This window comes from Mus caroli, unplaced genomic scaffold (genome assembly GCF_978045245.1).
Source record: "Mus caroli unplaced genomic scaffold, Mus_caroli_1 scaffold_2, whole genome shotgun sequence".
NCBI lineage: Eukaryota > Metazoa > Chordata > Mammalia > Rodentia > Muridae > Mus > Mus caroli.
In genome coordinates, this window is record NW_028227257.1 from 142,765,839 (window position 1) to 142,780,801 (window position 14,963).

General features: G+C 37.7%; 1 protein-coding gene across 8 annotated transcripts in view; it reads left to right on the plus strand.

Annotated features, from left to right (window-relative positions):
- The window catches only part of Dennd1a (DENN domain containing 1A), a 500,745-nt gene that overhangs the window by 158,335 nt on the left and 327,447 nt on the right, over positions 1-14,963 (plus strand). For 6 of the 8 annotated variants that reach the window (XM_085834969.1, XM_085834966.1, XM_029474576.2 and 3 more), the window contains one exon: positions 10,527-10,576. The exons of the other annotated variants lie outside the window; for them this stretch is intronic. Coding sequence is in view for 5 of the 6 variants with exons in the window: in XM_085834966.1 (XP_085691092.1) it covers positions 10,527-10,576 (50 nt within the window). In the remaining variant the exon portion in view is untranslated. The remainder of the gene's footprint in view (positions 1-10,526; positions 10,577-14,963) is intronic. 8 annotated transcript variants of the gene reach the window in all.

Below are 14,963 nucleotides of genomic sequence, written 5' to 3' on the forward strand. Positions count from 1 at the left end.
GTGCAGTTTAAATGATCTATCCATGCATTTATTTCATTAGCCTCTGTCTCTTCAGTTAGATCTTACATTCCATGTGGGTAAGGGTCACACTATACCTGGTGTCTGTCTCATTCCTGGTTTGTAGCACATTGTTTGCTACTAAATAACCTGTTCAGCAACATGCTTAAATGATACACTTAGGAAAATATTGCCATTTCTTTCTAAGATGGTCTTAAAGTAGACCTGATTTTAGGGGCTGCTTTACCCTCTGCCATATTTTCAAACACTTTTAAAGGTTTCAGGGACCTTAAGGTGTTTCTTCACAAGTTATCTTGAAATCCAACAGCCATGGGGAGTGTTTGAATCTTAGTCACACAAATAGATCATCTACCCCCAGAAAGAATCAGTGGTACTCTGAGAACCTTTCTTGTTCAGATGGAATGGGTCAGAGCTGTATAGGTGGTGAACCTGGATCTTTGACATGTTGAACTTGGGCCTAGAACTGGGGAGGCTCTCCAGAACAGAGGACTGAGCCTACTAATTTACCTGTGGAAAGGACAGCTTAGAGGAGGCTGCAGAGAGGGAAGAAAGTGAAAGTCCCAGGAAATGGATTAAATGGAAAAGGGTTTGAGAGGGGTCCAGGAAGTAGGCTGTCCACTTTCTTCATCTAACAGAATGTTGGACAAGTAATGGAATAGGACAGAATAGTGAGTGGGTCATTAGGAAAACAGTTCCCCTCCTCTAATGCTGCTTCAGAAATAATTACAAACAGAAGGAATCTCAAGTGGAAAGATGGTGACAAATTCATAGATTGTGGAATTGTTTGTTGGCTTAGAAAAGCCATGGACCTCACTTGGGGATTGTGAAGAAAAGGAGGAAATGCGTTTATGGTAGGTCCAGCCACAAAACAGTGGTGAATGCTAGGTGTTGAAAAAGAATCTTACACTTTGTTGTATGTTTTAAGAAGTTTTCTGTTTTAAAGGCCTTTTGTAGACATTTAGCCATTTAGCAACTGTCACATGTGATTGCCGGTTCACCGTGGAACCAGTATGGTTAGCAATGTTCTTTTACCTCCTAGGAAAGTGCTTCTCAGCTTTTCTAATGCCGTGACCCAGTAATACAATTCTCATGTTGTGGTAACTAAGTGTTCACTATAAAATGAATTCTTGCTATTTCATAACTATAATTTTGTTAGTTTGACTCATTATGTATATTTGATATGCAGGATATGTGACCCCTGTGAAAGGATTATTTGATCCCCAAAGAGGTCATGACCCACAGGTTAATAATCACTGTCTTAGGGTTTCTAGAGTTTGGGATACTGCTGAGTCTTTGTAATATTAGTTCTCATTCTCTCTCTCTCTCTCTCTCCTTTTTTCTTTTTTCACCCTCCTCTTCTTGTTCTTCTTTTTCCTCTTCCTCCTCATTCGCCTCTTCAGTTTTGTATGGCTGGCATTTTACTCAGGTTTGCTCACTGTAGTCAGCTGGTCAGATTCTGACTAGAAACCTGGCACTAGTGTTTTCAGTAATACTTTTTTTTTTTAAATGTGTATGTTGGAGTGATTAGGTGGGTAGGTGTGTTGGCAGCGGTGTTTTGAGACAGTGTCTCACTGTGTAGCTTAGTTTTGTTTTTTTTTTTTTTTCCTCAAGTTGGAGATCCTTGTGCCTCAGCCTCCTGAGTACTAGGGTTGCAAGTGTGTACTACCATGCCTGGCTGTGGGAATGTGGCGGTGTTGCCTTTTTTTTTTTTAACTGTCACTTTCAAATTACGTTATTGTTTTCCTTTTGACCCTTTTTAGTAGTTTTAAAAGTAAACTATGTGCTAGAAAGTGTAACTGATCCCAAGCCCTGGGATATTTGCTGTGGCTTTTAGAGAAAAAGTGGTATGTTCTTAAACGATCTTTAGGTTCTAAGTTATCCAAGAAGTGAAGCCCATGACAGTGAGCTTTAGAATAGGTTCAGTACTTAGGGCTTCTCTTTGAAACAGTGACCTAAGCTGCTGACTCCTGAGAATACATGATGATGAGTGAAAGATTTGATTGAAAGCTGACTTGTGTGAGTTGACATTGTAAGGGAAAAGGACTTACAAACATTATGGGTCACAGAAAAATTCTAGAAAATGTTCTAGAAAAGCCTTTGCTGGTCTCAAGCAGCCACAGGTAATTGCTAGTTTGTGTGTGTTGAAACTGGAGTAAAATAAAACATATATATGAGGTTGAATTCTATTCTTATATTTTGCTAGCCTTCTGAAGAGATTAAAAAAAGAGTAAAATATTGAATGCTAGATTTTAGGAAACCTCTTACATAGTTTTCTTATTTTGCTAGTGTTTCATATCACCTGCCTTCTGTCTCAGTACAGAATGCCATCAGTGTGTTCTGACTGTAAGTTTCCTCAGTCCTAACTCCTCCTCCTGTCCTCCTTTCACTGTAAGATTGGAGAAATATTAGTTGTGAAATAGAGATGGCTGTGCAGTGGAACCCTGTTTAATCATTCCTAAATAATACTCTTTCCAAAGCAGGTCTAATATTTACACTTTGATTCCTGCTTTCTACTTGCAGTGTTTGTTGATGGTATCTTTCTAACATTCCCTGGCACTGGATAAATAAAGGCTGCTATTTCCTTTTCAACATTTTCAGCTATTATCCTCATGTAAGAGCTAATAAGTGGAGGTTAGGTGAATACTAAACCATGATCCTGTCTATCAGAATAAGCTAGGAGCCTTGATTAACATGCCTTGTTAACTGATAGGTTCAGTTCCATACTGGTAGTGCTAGAATAATTTGTATAAACCAAGCAGTACAGATTCCTTATTTTAGCACTAAGACTTACAAAGGCTTCTTTTAGCAGCCTTTAATTTTGTACTTATGTATGTGACATAGCCTGTGGCTGTGATAGCTACTGTGAATCTGCAGTTGTTTGGGGATGAAAGGAGGAGGCAGCTGGAAACTCGGTAGCTACATCTAGCTGTCTACCTAGAGAAGGCCTTGATTTCAAGTTTATCCAAACAAGCTCGACTAATCCCAACTATCTAGGGGGATCCACTGTCAAAACAAGCAGCGTGGCCCTGAGGCAAACACAGCCATACAGAAATGAAGGCTGGGGCTTCCAATACTCTGATGACTGCATACTGGAGGCTTTTTTCCCCCCTGAAAGAGGGTAAGAGAGGTAGAATTTGCATAATGCCTTTTCATTGGAAACTTTTGGAAAGCTGACAGACCCCCAGCTTATAGATCTGTAGCCACAATACAGAGTCTATAGGAGAATCCTTGAATGACCTAACCATATTGAAAGGAAATATAAAAGCGTCCAAGTATAGCCAAGTGAGAGAGGAAAAGAGGCCGATGCATTGTCTAACATCTGCTGCACTTCTCGTTAGTTTTGTTCTTTGCTATTCTATGTGGACTTTGGAGAAGCCTAAGACAGCCTAACATGAATCCTATAATCTTCCTTCTGAATATTTATGTAGCGTGCCAGCTTCTAAGCTGTCCTTTGCGTTTTCCTACTTCCCCCTCATTTTCATGCTCTCAAATGAGGCCAACATTTCAAAAGCTAAATAAATGTTTGTGAATGTTTATAAAAGATTTGCATAAATTTGTCCTTGTCTGACAAAGATCACTTTTTTCTTATGCCAGTTCTGAAAAAAAAAATTTTTTTTAAAAAAAGGTTTTGGTGCTTGTCTTGACAACAAAGTCCCACATCCCAGAACAATGATTGCTGATTAAGTGGGTATGCAATTGTGGCTGAATAGGCTTTCAAGATACTGGGTTAAAAGACCCATCATCTGAAGGCTGAATTATAGAATTTAGAAAATGTTATCAGAGGTACACATTTAAGTAGATTTTTATGGTACCATATCATTAGATAAGACAAAGAGTTCTTATGAGTTAAAAGAAAAGTATAACCGCCTATGGTTTAAGAAATTGTCCTGTATAAATTTTAATAATTAGAATGTTTCATTAACTTGGAATATCACCTCTCTTATATTTGAACATGTTTAAAAATAATCTTTAGACCTTGAAGCATTTTTTTTTTTTTTTTTTGGAGGCTGTAAATCTCCCAGCGGTATATGTGAATATGGGTACTGGGGTGGTGATCAGAGGGAGTTTAGTAGGCAGTCTTTTATGACATCTGAATGTTCAATCATACCTTGAGAAAATACAAACTCTATGAAATAAGTGTCAGCGCTTAATTATAGGACATCCACACACACAGCACCCAGACACTTGTGCCACCAGTGTGTTTTCTGAACTCATTTATCTTTTAAAATTAGAATAGATTTTGAGGGGTGGCAGGGGAAGTTGTGGGGAGAGGCGCTAATTTAGTTCCAAGGTATTGGAAGATTGGCAGCAGAGAGAGGTAACAGGCAGCTCTGTTCATCTTTTGGTTGTATTGGTTTAGAGGTTTAAGTTGTCATTAAGGCACAAACTAGAGCCACTTCTCTGACACAGTTTTTATCACATCTGCTAGGCTTGTGTCCCAAGAGGAGACGTGGGGAGCAGTGAATTCAGCATGGGCCCATTATCGACTGCTTTTTCGTGTGTTGTAAAAGGAGTGAGACCTCGGGGAGGCTTGGAGCCTCCTCCCGTGTAATGTCCAAGTCAGATTTGAAGGACTGGTGGCAGGAAAGCTTTGGCCTTGGGGTGTGAATTCTAAGAAATAGAGGCACAATTAAGTTTAAAAAATTCAAGGACTTTGAGCTTGATAATGAAAGATTTTTTTTCTAGACTAATGTGAGCAGAAAAGATGCCCATCTGTGCACATTTTTGTGTGCATTTAAAATATTTAAAAGCTGACAGCTTTTAATATGCTTACAAAATAGTATTTTATCAGTGCTCTTTTTTCCTTCATTTCTCTCTCTGTCTCTCTCTGTCTCTCTCTCTCTCTCTCTGTTTCTTTCTTTCTTTCTCTAAATAGTATTTTCCTGAGGGCAAATAACTTCTTGAGGGAAATTGTGTTTGTAGTTTTATTGCATCTACCCTGTTGCTGTAGTATTTGCTGACTTGAGGCCTTTTCCCTTTCCTTTTAGAATTGTTGGTAACACACTTGCTCAGATAACAGGAATATAAATGATTAAGGAAACGATCAAGCTAAAACAGTTTAGAAGGGTAAAGTGAAGTCTACTTCTGTACCACTGATGTCACAAAATGTGAATTGAATGAAATGGGAACCAAATCATTTGTTCACTTTGGAACTGTTTGACACCAACCCTAAAAATTGTATTGGCATTTGGCACAGGCCTCTCTGGTTTTTAACTCTTTGCTGTGGAGTTTAAAGTTCGTTAGATAAACTTTTGAGATAGAGGATGCTTTTTAATATTGTGACCACAGAATAACTTGTCTGTAGGGGATTATTTGGATGAAAGGAAAGAACACAAGATGTTAAACTAAATTTGTTTTTTAAAAAACATGGATTTTTTACTTTGAACTTGAGGTCATACACTACTGTGCAAACGTGGATCTTTAAAAGTCTTTGATAATGTATGTGAAAAGTTAACATATGTTTAGAATATTGGGAAGGTCATTCTCTGGTAGAGTACTCACTTGAAATGCCAAGGCCGTGGGCTTGGTCCCAGTATGAGTTTTAAAAAAAGATTATATGGAAGAAATTGCATGATACACTTATAGATTATGATGAATTTACTTGATTCTAATGTTATCTTTACATTACCACATTGATTCTAATGTTAGGTACAATTCAAAATTACATGTATTGCTAAAAACTAAAATTTATAAAAAGTAAACTGGGAGTAAATATTGAATATTCATAAAAGAGAAAATTAGCACAGCGCATTTGAGCAGTGTTGTTAAAAACTGACCTGCCTTTCATGTTCAGTGTTGAAAGACCATTCTGTGAAACCCCTTATTCAAAGCCTCTTTTTCGCACTGGAAGAGGAAAAATAAGAGATTTTAACCATGATATGGATCTTGAATTTAATTTGATGCTTATATTGAAAAATAAAATTTTATTTACTGATTTTACAGTTAGGAAACTTGTGATTAACATCCTTGAACTTTATGCTAATTAAGCTTCCAGGAGCCTCTGCTTTACTGTTCTTAATCATAAACACTAAAAACCTTTGTTAGCTTTTCCTTGGAGTCCCTGGCCTTAGCTTGAAAAGGCCTAAAGTACAAATTCTGTTAGCTTTTTGTATGTTTGGATCATGTGTGCTCTGTAACTTTCAGCTTGGGTTTTAAGATCAGTCACTGGCTTCCTGTGCTGTCAGTGATGCTGCTCTTGCTTGGAGGAGTGGGAAGGTCGGCTTTTCCTCATGTGCCTAAAAACCAATCTGAACACAGTATGCGAGGAATTTGAGCTTCTCTTTTCCTCATGTACCTATGATTTTGAAATTAACAAACAAATTAAATATAAAACTGAGGAAATGTTCTCCCACTGGCTGCCTTCCTTTTTATCCTCTCTCCCCCAAGGTAAATGATCAGCTGCTCTGTAAGCTTTTAAGGTGCCCTGAAAGGCTAATTGTAGTTTTATATATTTTAAAATACATTTATTTATTCACAATACTTCTTAGATGTTTTCTTGCACAACTTTCCCCCTCCCTTCTTTTAATTATGAGGGCTGTGCCTCATTTCAGTGTACTTTACTGACAGACACTGTAAGGTCACATTTGTCCTTCAGAGGGTAGTTACTTGTCGGGTATGTATGTCTGTGTCTGACTGCTGTTTTCATCTGCCAAATAGAAGTTATTTTTGTTTATAGGTTTTATTGAAGATGAAAACAAAGTATTTGGCTTAGGAAAGGATGTCTGTTACAGGATTACCCATATCCCTTCAAAGCCCACATTTAGAGAGATACGGTGAAACCTCATGATTAACAGTCTCAGATAAATTCATTGAGTTTGTTCTTCAAAGCTTTACTCTCATATAGGACTCTATAATAGATACTATAAATATAAAACTTTACTTAGTTCTTCAGAGAATGTCTCAGTGTTGGAATATACCCCTCTTTCTCCACAGTGAGGAACATTCTCTTGATGGGCTTTCTAACCTAAGGTGAGACTTTCCATTAGGTAAGATGAACCTGAGTTCATCTCTGATTTCCGTTGCCTTGGCTGTGTTGACTTGGTCTCCTGGTGGACAGAGCTTTGTGGAGGTTGCTTTCCTGCTCCCATACAGTTGCCTGCTTAATATATGCATAACTGAAAGGATTGTGTGACTGCTCCCCTCCCCGCTCCTGCTTCTTCTCACATGAAAACTCATATATTTCGTTAGAAAGAAAAGCATTTTGAAAATTGCCTATTTCATAAATTGTCTGGTGACACAAAGAGGTTGACTGCTATTTTCTTGTCTCATTTATTTTGAAAACTTTGCTACCAAACTCACCTTAATCAATGAGCTCAGTGTTGTCTCCAATAAGTTATGTGTTGGATATATTGATTGGGAGGGATTTTAGAAAACCCATCTGGGGTTTATAATGTCAGCAGTGTTTTGATTATGAAAAGAGTTGGAACCTGGGGACATGGAACCAGGTGGCGAATGTCCTAAAGCCAGTGGTGACATGGTGTACTGGTTCCCTCCTGGGATCTAGTTCATGCCCTGCACTTTAGCTGTGGTGACTAGCTACTATAGATTCATATTAATTTATTTATTTATTTATTCTCATTAAAATGTTAAAAAATCAAACTGTATATAAAAAGATTTGTGAAAATATAAACTTGGGAATTGATCTAGAGAACTGGCACACAGTCCTCCCCACCCCCACCTTTGCAATGAGGTCGTTTACATTTCATCCACTGCCCTGCATTTCTGAGATCCCCTTTATGTTACAGGAGTGGAGGCTGAGCTGAGGCTGGCTGGCTGAAAAAGCTTGTGTAGGGGAGAAAAACAGCAAAATTGACATCTACAAACCAAGTTCCCTAGCCAGACATAGTTGTTGAGAGAAAGGGGGGGGGGTTGGGAACTGGTTGATGATTATTTCCTCAGTAAAATTAGTGTTGAAAGATTCTGGGATACTCTGCAATAACTAGAAGGCTCAAAAATATTCAAATCAGGGTTTTATTCCCCTCTCCCTTGGAGAGTGGTCTTTCCATATCTGAATAATTGTGTTTTTCTTTGGACAAAGAGGATAAGGTAACTGAATATTTATATATAATGCAAGCATCAGAATGCAGAAAATTGGTTTATTTTGGCAGCTTTTATTTACAAAGAACATTGGTTGTTTTCCTTTCTTGTCTTTCTCTCCCCAAACTCAGAAGTAGATATTTAGTTCTGATTGAAATCATGTGATTGTGCCTATTACCAGATAGATGCTCATTTTGCCCCTCTGACAGCACACTACCATCTTGTTTGACTTAAATTGAAATATCAAGCTCTTGTGGCATCACAAACATGAAGAAACATACGGTAATATGCAAATACGAAGCCTGCATTTTCCTACATACCGTCTTTCCTCCTACCCTACTACTTTGTTGTATAGAAAGGAGAGTTTGTGGGAGGTGGGCTATACTCAGCCTATACTGGTCATGTCCATATTTGTTCTAATATTATTTGTCAGTTAAGTTCATGTTTGGTCATTACTTTTGACATAAGAAAGTGGCAAGTAGTTTCTATATTGTAGTGAGTAATAAGTTGGGCATATTCGATTTCTTTGACTCTGCTGTAGAGCACAATGCTTTCTTGTAGCCATGGGGGTCCTTTCTTTCAAAAATCTTTTGAGGCCTTTTGCCAGAGCAACTCCAGCATAGAGTAGAGAAGTGCTTTCTATACCTGAAACTTTTGAGGAGTAAAAAGATGGCTGCCTTTGTAGCTGCTGATGTTGGCAATGAATGAGCACATGGTATTTTAAAAGAATGTGTATTAAGTTGAAATATGCCTTTTGGTGTCATGGTATCATGGGAGTTTTGTATGTGGCTAATTTATTTTTATAATTCCATTAAAATGGGTGTTTTATACAGTCTCTTTTCCAGCATCTGACTGATAATAATATCTACAGAGAAGCTGATCCCTATATAATGCTCTATTTTAGCTACACATTACTGGTTTAAAACCACAATAGGTAGACTACTGAATGCCTCCAAGAATGTCCAGTTGGTAGATAATTCCTCTCAAAATATGCTTATATTCTTAGCTACTTTTTCAGTCTGCTATTTTATGGCATGCCTTAACAGTGCTGTGATGTATGTAGACCCAATCCAAGATGATATTAAAACTAGGATATGCATAGTTGAACTGTGTTGGCAGAACACACACTGGCAGAGCAAGTCAATGTGATTTCTGCTTCACTGAGTGGGTTATTAGATTGATGTGGTTTATTTCTTGAATGATAGAACTGGTTTTAAAAATAAATGAAGCGAGAAGCATCAATTCAGTTAGCATTGATAATTCATTATTATTGGTTAGAAAAGTGCTACATTTGTAAACTGATCTTTAATTTATCACTTGGATTAGTATTTGCAACAGGCAGGATTGTTTTAATTTGAACCAGTTTCCCAATGATGCCCCCCCCCCAAAAAAAAAAAAGTGTTCTTCATTTTGTCTTGAGGTTGGGATTTTAAATAGTTAAAAACAAAATCAGATTCATGAAAGGAATACTTTTTAAAAAATATAACTTTTATAACACTGGTCAGTGACCTTATGTTAAATACCAACTGTAGGCTGTTCAAACCTGTGGTCAAATTAAGTCAAGCTATAGAAAATTCTATGAAGGGAGTAATAGTTAATTACTTGTATATGTGGTTAGCTGTGCTTAGCTGTGTGTGTAAATTGTGTCTATTAGGAAAAGTTCCCCACCCATATTGTGTTACATGTCCCAATGTTCTCCTCTTAATGTAAGAACGCTGTCTTTTATAAATAAGTTTTCGAGATGCTGCTACTTCTTGTGCCTTCTCCTGAATAGTGTGTTTGCCTTGATGTGCCTCAGCATTTGTAAAAACATTTTCATGCCTTTCAAACAGGTAAGTATGTCTAATTAAGATAATGATATTTTACTAAAAACAGTGGTCATAGTTTGATTCCAAAATTCCTATATGACAACTTCTTGATAAAGCAACCAAATGAAGTTTTAAACTCTAAAAATGAAGTTAAAAATTTCCAGGAACAATTATCTTCAAGTTGGCTTTCTACTCTGCTATAATTTGGCCTATTGAAGCTGGGAAGCCTTGTCTAATCCTGGCCCCCTCTGTTCCTAGGTAACAGGCAAAAACAGTGCCAGCAACAGCGGCCCTGCCAGGCCAAACCCATGTGGCTCAGTGTTATTCACTCTGATCCATATGGTCAGGCTGGAGATGGTCCCTGGAGGGGTGTTAACACGCAGCAACCCAAGCACCTCCCTCCCCTCGGAGCTTTCCTGCATGGCTCCTGCTGCTTGCCCATGTGTGATTCTTGATTAATTTTTCATTTTTAATGAAGTTTGATCATGTTTATTATTTCTCATGATTGACTGCCTGGTACTCCTTCCATGTAATTGATAAAGCACATATTTCTTCATCTGTCTCTTCTTTCTTAACGGTAAAGTTGCTAGATGGTGTTCTGTGATTAATGTTAGATTTATTGGTCCCAATAGATGTTTAAATTATCTCTCTTTCTTTCCACAGGAAGTTCTACAGACTTTGACCAAGTTTTGTTTTCCCTTCTATGTGGACAGGTAGTGTCAGATTTTCAAACTTTATTAGTCAAAAAAAAAAAAAAAAAAAGAGTAATAGTAATAAACCTGCTATAGAAAATAAAAGCCATGCCATTCTTAACATTCTGTCTGTTTAACCATGATTTAACGTACCTCTGCTCCAAGGAGAGTTGCAATATTCTCCTTTCTTGAGAATTTTATTGACACTATCAAAAACAAACAAACAAATAAAACAAAACAAAACTTAGAGCTATGTTTTGCACAGTTTGTGAGATGTATTTTGTGTGGCTCCAAATTTTTGATTTTGGTTATCAGACGTAAACTATGATTAAGAATGGTTGGTATTTAATTCAATACTGTTGAATTTGCATTTAAATATTAAATATATTTGGCTTAAACAAATAACCTATGACTGTCTGGCTTTATGGTTTGTTAACTCTTGGTTTCAGCTCTAAATTTAAATAGATGTGGACCTATCTTGTTTAGAAGCATTTTGGTACTTAAAAGATTTGTTGCTAGGTAGTTTTACATTTGGTTTAAGTGACTGAAGATAGTGTCTCTGGGGAATTGGCATTTTCTATAGGCATGAATACTAAAACATACACAATTCCTAAGTAGTCCTTAGTATTCATAGTTTTAGTATTCACAAGGAGTGATTTATGGGGAAAGGTACACATTTAAGAACTCTGGGATAACTGAAATGTGATGAGGCTCGTTTTGTTTGTAAATAATCCAGGGCACAATGGCAACATTTTTTCAAAAACTTCATTTTAACCATCTTTAATTGTAACCTTTTAATGTTAACAAAATGGCAAGGTGATGATCTTTATTTTATTTTCAAGAACTGTTTGCTGTAGTCTCCATTCCAGTGAAGCATTATTTTTGTGATCATTTATCTAGTTTTTGTCTCGTTTTGTTTTTTTCTTGGGAAATTGAACTGAGACTGTATGTACATTATGTCTTTTCCCCCCTCAATCCCACTTTTAGAGTTATCGAGCTTGTAGAAAATTGCATAAATTATAACTAATAAATTTCATAACATATTCCAAGAAAGCTGTATAAGTGTAAGCCTTCTTTAAGAAGATTCTATGATGTATGTGTAGCTTCCACAAGTAAGGCATGAACTAAAGGATCTGAGTGGTTTAGAGAGCATGTGGAGAGTGTGCTACTGAGTTCACTTCTATATGTTGTAAGACTAGTATCCTGGTTCATTTGGCATAAATGAAGCCTAAGAGTGGTGTGGGATGAGACTTAGTAGCCATAGGAGTTTGAGTCCTAAAAGCAGCTCTGGAATGCTGCCAGCCACTCAGCATCAGTGTACTCCCTGCTTCTCACGTGTCGATTTTAAGCCAATCAGCCATTGCAGTGCTTTCAGACTTAGAGCTTTTAAAACCCAGCACCAGCATGTTTTAGTAGCGGGTCCCTGCTCAGAACAGAATAGCCTTGATTTTAAGAGGGTCTGTCTTTGTAATGAGAGCCTCTTCTCTCCTCCGTATCCTAGAGCTTCTATATATATATATAAATACCAAGAAGTATAGAGTATTGTTGAGAGATGTTCAATACAAATTTTGTATTTATGTGTATGAGTCAGGAATATATAAAATTTCTAGCCACCTAAGAACTGTATTACAGATTATGAAAAACCACAGTTATACAAGTTAATGTAACAAAATATATAAGAAGACATCTTGATAGGACTGTTTGTTAGAATGGTGATTTTCTTGGATAAGTGTTCTTTAATTAACTTTGTAAACTAATATTAGGCGACACTTCCAACCGTAATGTAGTATGTACACGAGTACATACAAATACATAGCTCTCATTTACTCTGCACATACCACCCTAATTACCTGACCATCTGGATGATTATGTTCTGAAATAGAATAAAAGTAGCACCCCTTCAGGGATAGTTCTGAAATATCTTCCCCTCTCTGTCTCTCTGTCTCTTTTTTGTTACCTGTAACATTGGAGGTTTCCTTACTGTTATCGGAAAACTACTTTTCTTGTAAAACACATCTGTTCAAATCACTCATACAAGTGGTGCTCTTTATTTTTTTCTTTTGCAACATTATTTTGATATTCAATATGCAATAGCTTGTCTTAATATTGTATTATATTCCTTAAAATGACTTCTACAGATGCTTCAAAAAAGCAAAATAAAAAATATCCCACTTTATTTGGGAGATTGTATTTTCTCTTCTTTTGTACCTCTTAGGTTGACATACTTTAATATAGAAGAGATCATCACAATTAGACTCATTTATGAGAAATACAGAGGTTTTGATGTCAGTTTTTTTTTAATTAGTTGTTAGCAGTGTCAAATAAATGAACCCAAATTCTGAGGTCTACAAGTGTGCTCAGGTCTGTGGAACTGATTGACTTGCGGATAGAGCAGCATGGGCGAGAGGTGACCAGTGCCTGGTAATGGCTCTTCCTGACCTCTGCGTCTGTGTCTTTCTACCTTAGGGAACAGCCATGCAACCTTCTGACACTCTATTCTGTACCAAGAGTGGGGCTTGCACAGTCTTCATCAAATCTCCTGTCAGCACTGATATCTTGCCATCTCTTGTGCTGTTTTAAGGTTGTTCTTTCTGAAACTAGGACTTATCAAAAATAATAATGCTGGTAGCTCTGTAGAAGAGAGCCTTTCTCATGTATTACCTCATTTTATCATCTGGCTATAAGAGAGAAGAGCAACAAAGTGTTCTTCATTTGAAATTGTCTGAGTGTGGAGGATTATGACTCATCTAAGGTCCTATTAGGCTTATAATCTGTCCTAAATTTCATCTCCCACTAGACTACCTTGTAGAGAAAGAGTAGTCACCAAAAAATAGAGAAATCAGGGGGTGGGGGAAAGGAAGAAAAATTAGCTCTGAGTGCCTGACTCTAGTCAAGTGCTTCCCTGACTGGTCACTCCTTCCCTTACTCCTTCAGCAGTGGCCAGATTACCATCTGTTGTGTAATCAAATGCTTATTCAGGACAGGTCCCATTGTGTTGAGGTAGATGCAGAATATAGAAATGGTCTCAAGGGGCTGGTGAGATGGCTCAGTGGGTAAGAGCACCCGACTGCTCTGCCGAAGGTCCGGAGTTCAAATCCCAGCAACCACATGGTGGCTAACAACCATCCGTAACAAGATCTGACTCCCTCCCTCTTCTGGAGTGTCTGAAGACAGCTACAGTGTACTTACATATAATAAATAAATAAATAAATAAATCTTTAAAAAAAAAAAAAAAAGAAATGGTCTCAAATTTAAAGCTCTTAGCTCTGTGCATTTCCCAGTTTAATTCAAGACATTCTGTAAAGGCATTTTAAACACTGTTTGAAAGGATGGGGTGGTAACAGAAGAGTAACATGCTCACAGAGGACTTGTTGTAGTGGGTGAGACTTGTGTTGAGTCTGCCAGGCCAATAAGAAGTAGGTATGGAGAAAAGTGAGCCTAACACCCCATATGTACCACAGAGCAAAGCAGAGGAGAAAACCCTGAGTGAGCCTGTAGATGTACAGCCAGAGCAGATGGAGCCTGCTGGGGAGGCTGCCATGTACCATGAGAGATTGGGCACAGGAGGCTCTTAAGAATGCGCCTACAGGGTCTGAGAGTACAGCATCTGCCTAGGACATTCCATTTTACAGGAGAGAGGTCAAGATCCATCATAACCACAGTCACAGTGCTGGGGAAGGAACTCATTCCTGTCCAGGTTTCTTTCTACCCACTACTGTCTTCAAGCCCTTGGTCCAGAAGGAGTAAAGTAACCACTGAGTCCTTGCATTGTCTCAAGAAGGGTTCACTGTTAGTGATGAAAGCACTTTCTCAGAGGATGTAAGACACATGCCTCTGTTCTATACTCACCAATGACAGGTGTACAAAATGAAATGACACCATTTTGTGGTTTTGGATGTAGCCACAAATGCAGAGAGGCTCAGCTATTACTTGGCACTTGAACTGGTATCTGCTATCTGCTGGGCGCTGTGTGCAGTGTTCTTTTTTTTATGTTGAAACATAAGCTATTTACATTGTCACCATGCTTGATGTTCTGCATGTGAGCAGCAAAGGCCCAGCTAGGTTCACATATATGCTGTGTTCAAGGTTCTGCTTTTACTTTGTGGAGGATTTGCTGCTACCTCTAATTCTACATTTTTTTTTCTCTTTACCATACTGCAGCCATTAGCTAACACAGCATAAAGTAATTTATTTTGAAAACAATATATAGAAACAACATGTAGAAAAGTAGAAAATTTAGGTAACTGAAGAAATGGCTCCCCCATAGGTACAGTGTTGTCTTGGTTAGTGCATTAGTGTAGATCTTCCTGTATTTCTGTTTCTGTTTCATATGTTTGTTCTGCTGGACTTTAGTCCTTTAGTGTAAATGGTGGATTGAGTTGTGGCTTATGGTCACTTCCATAGCATT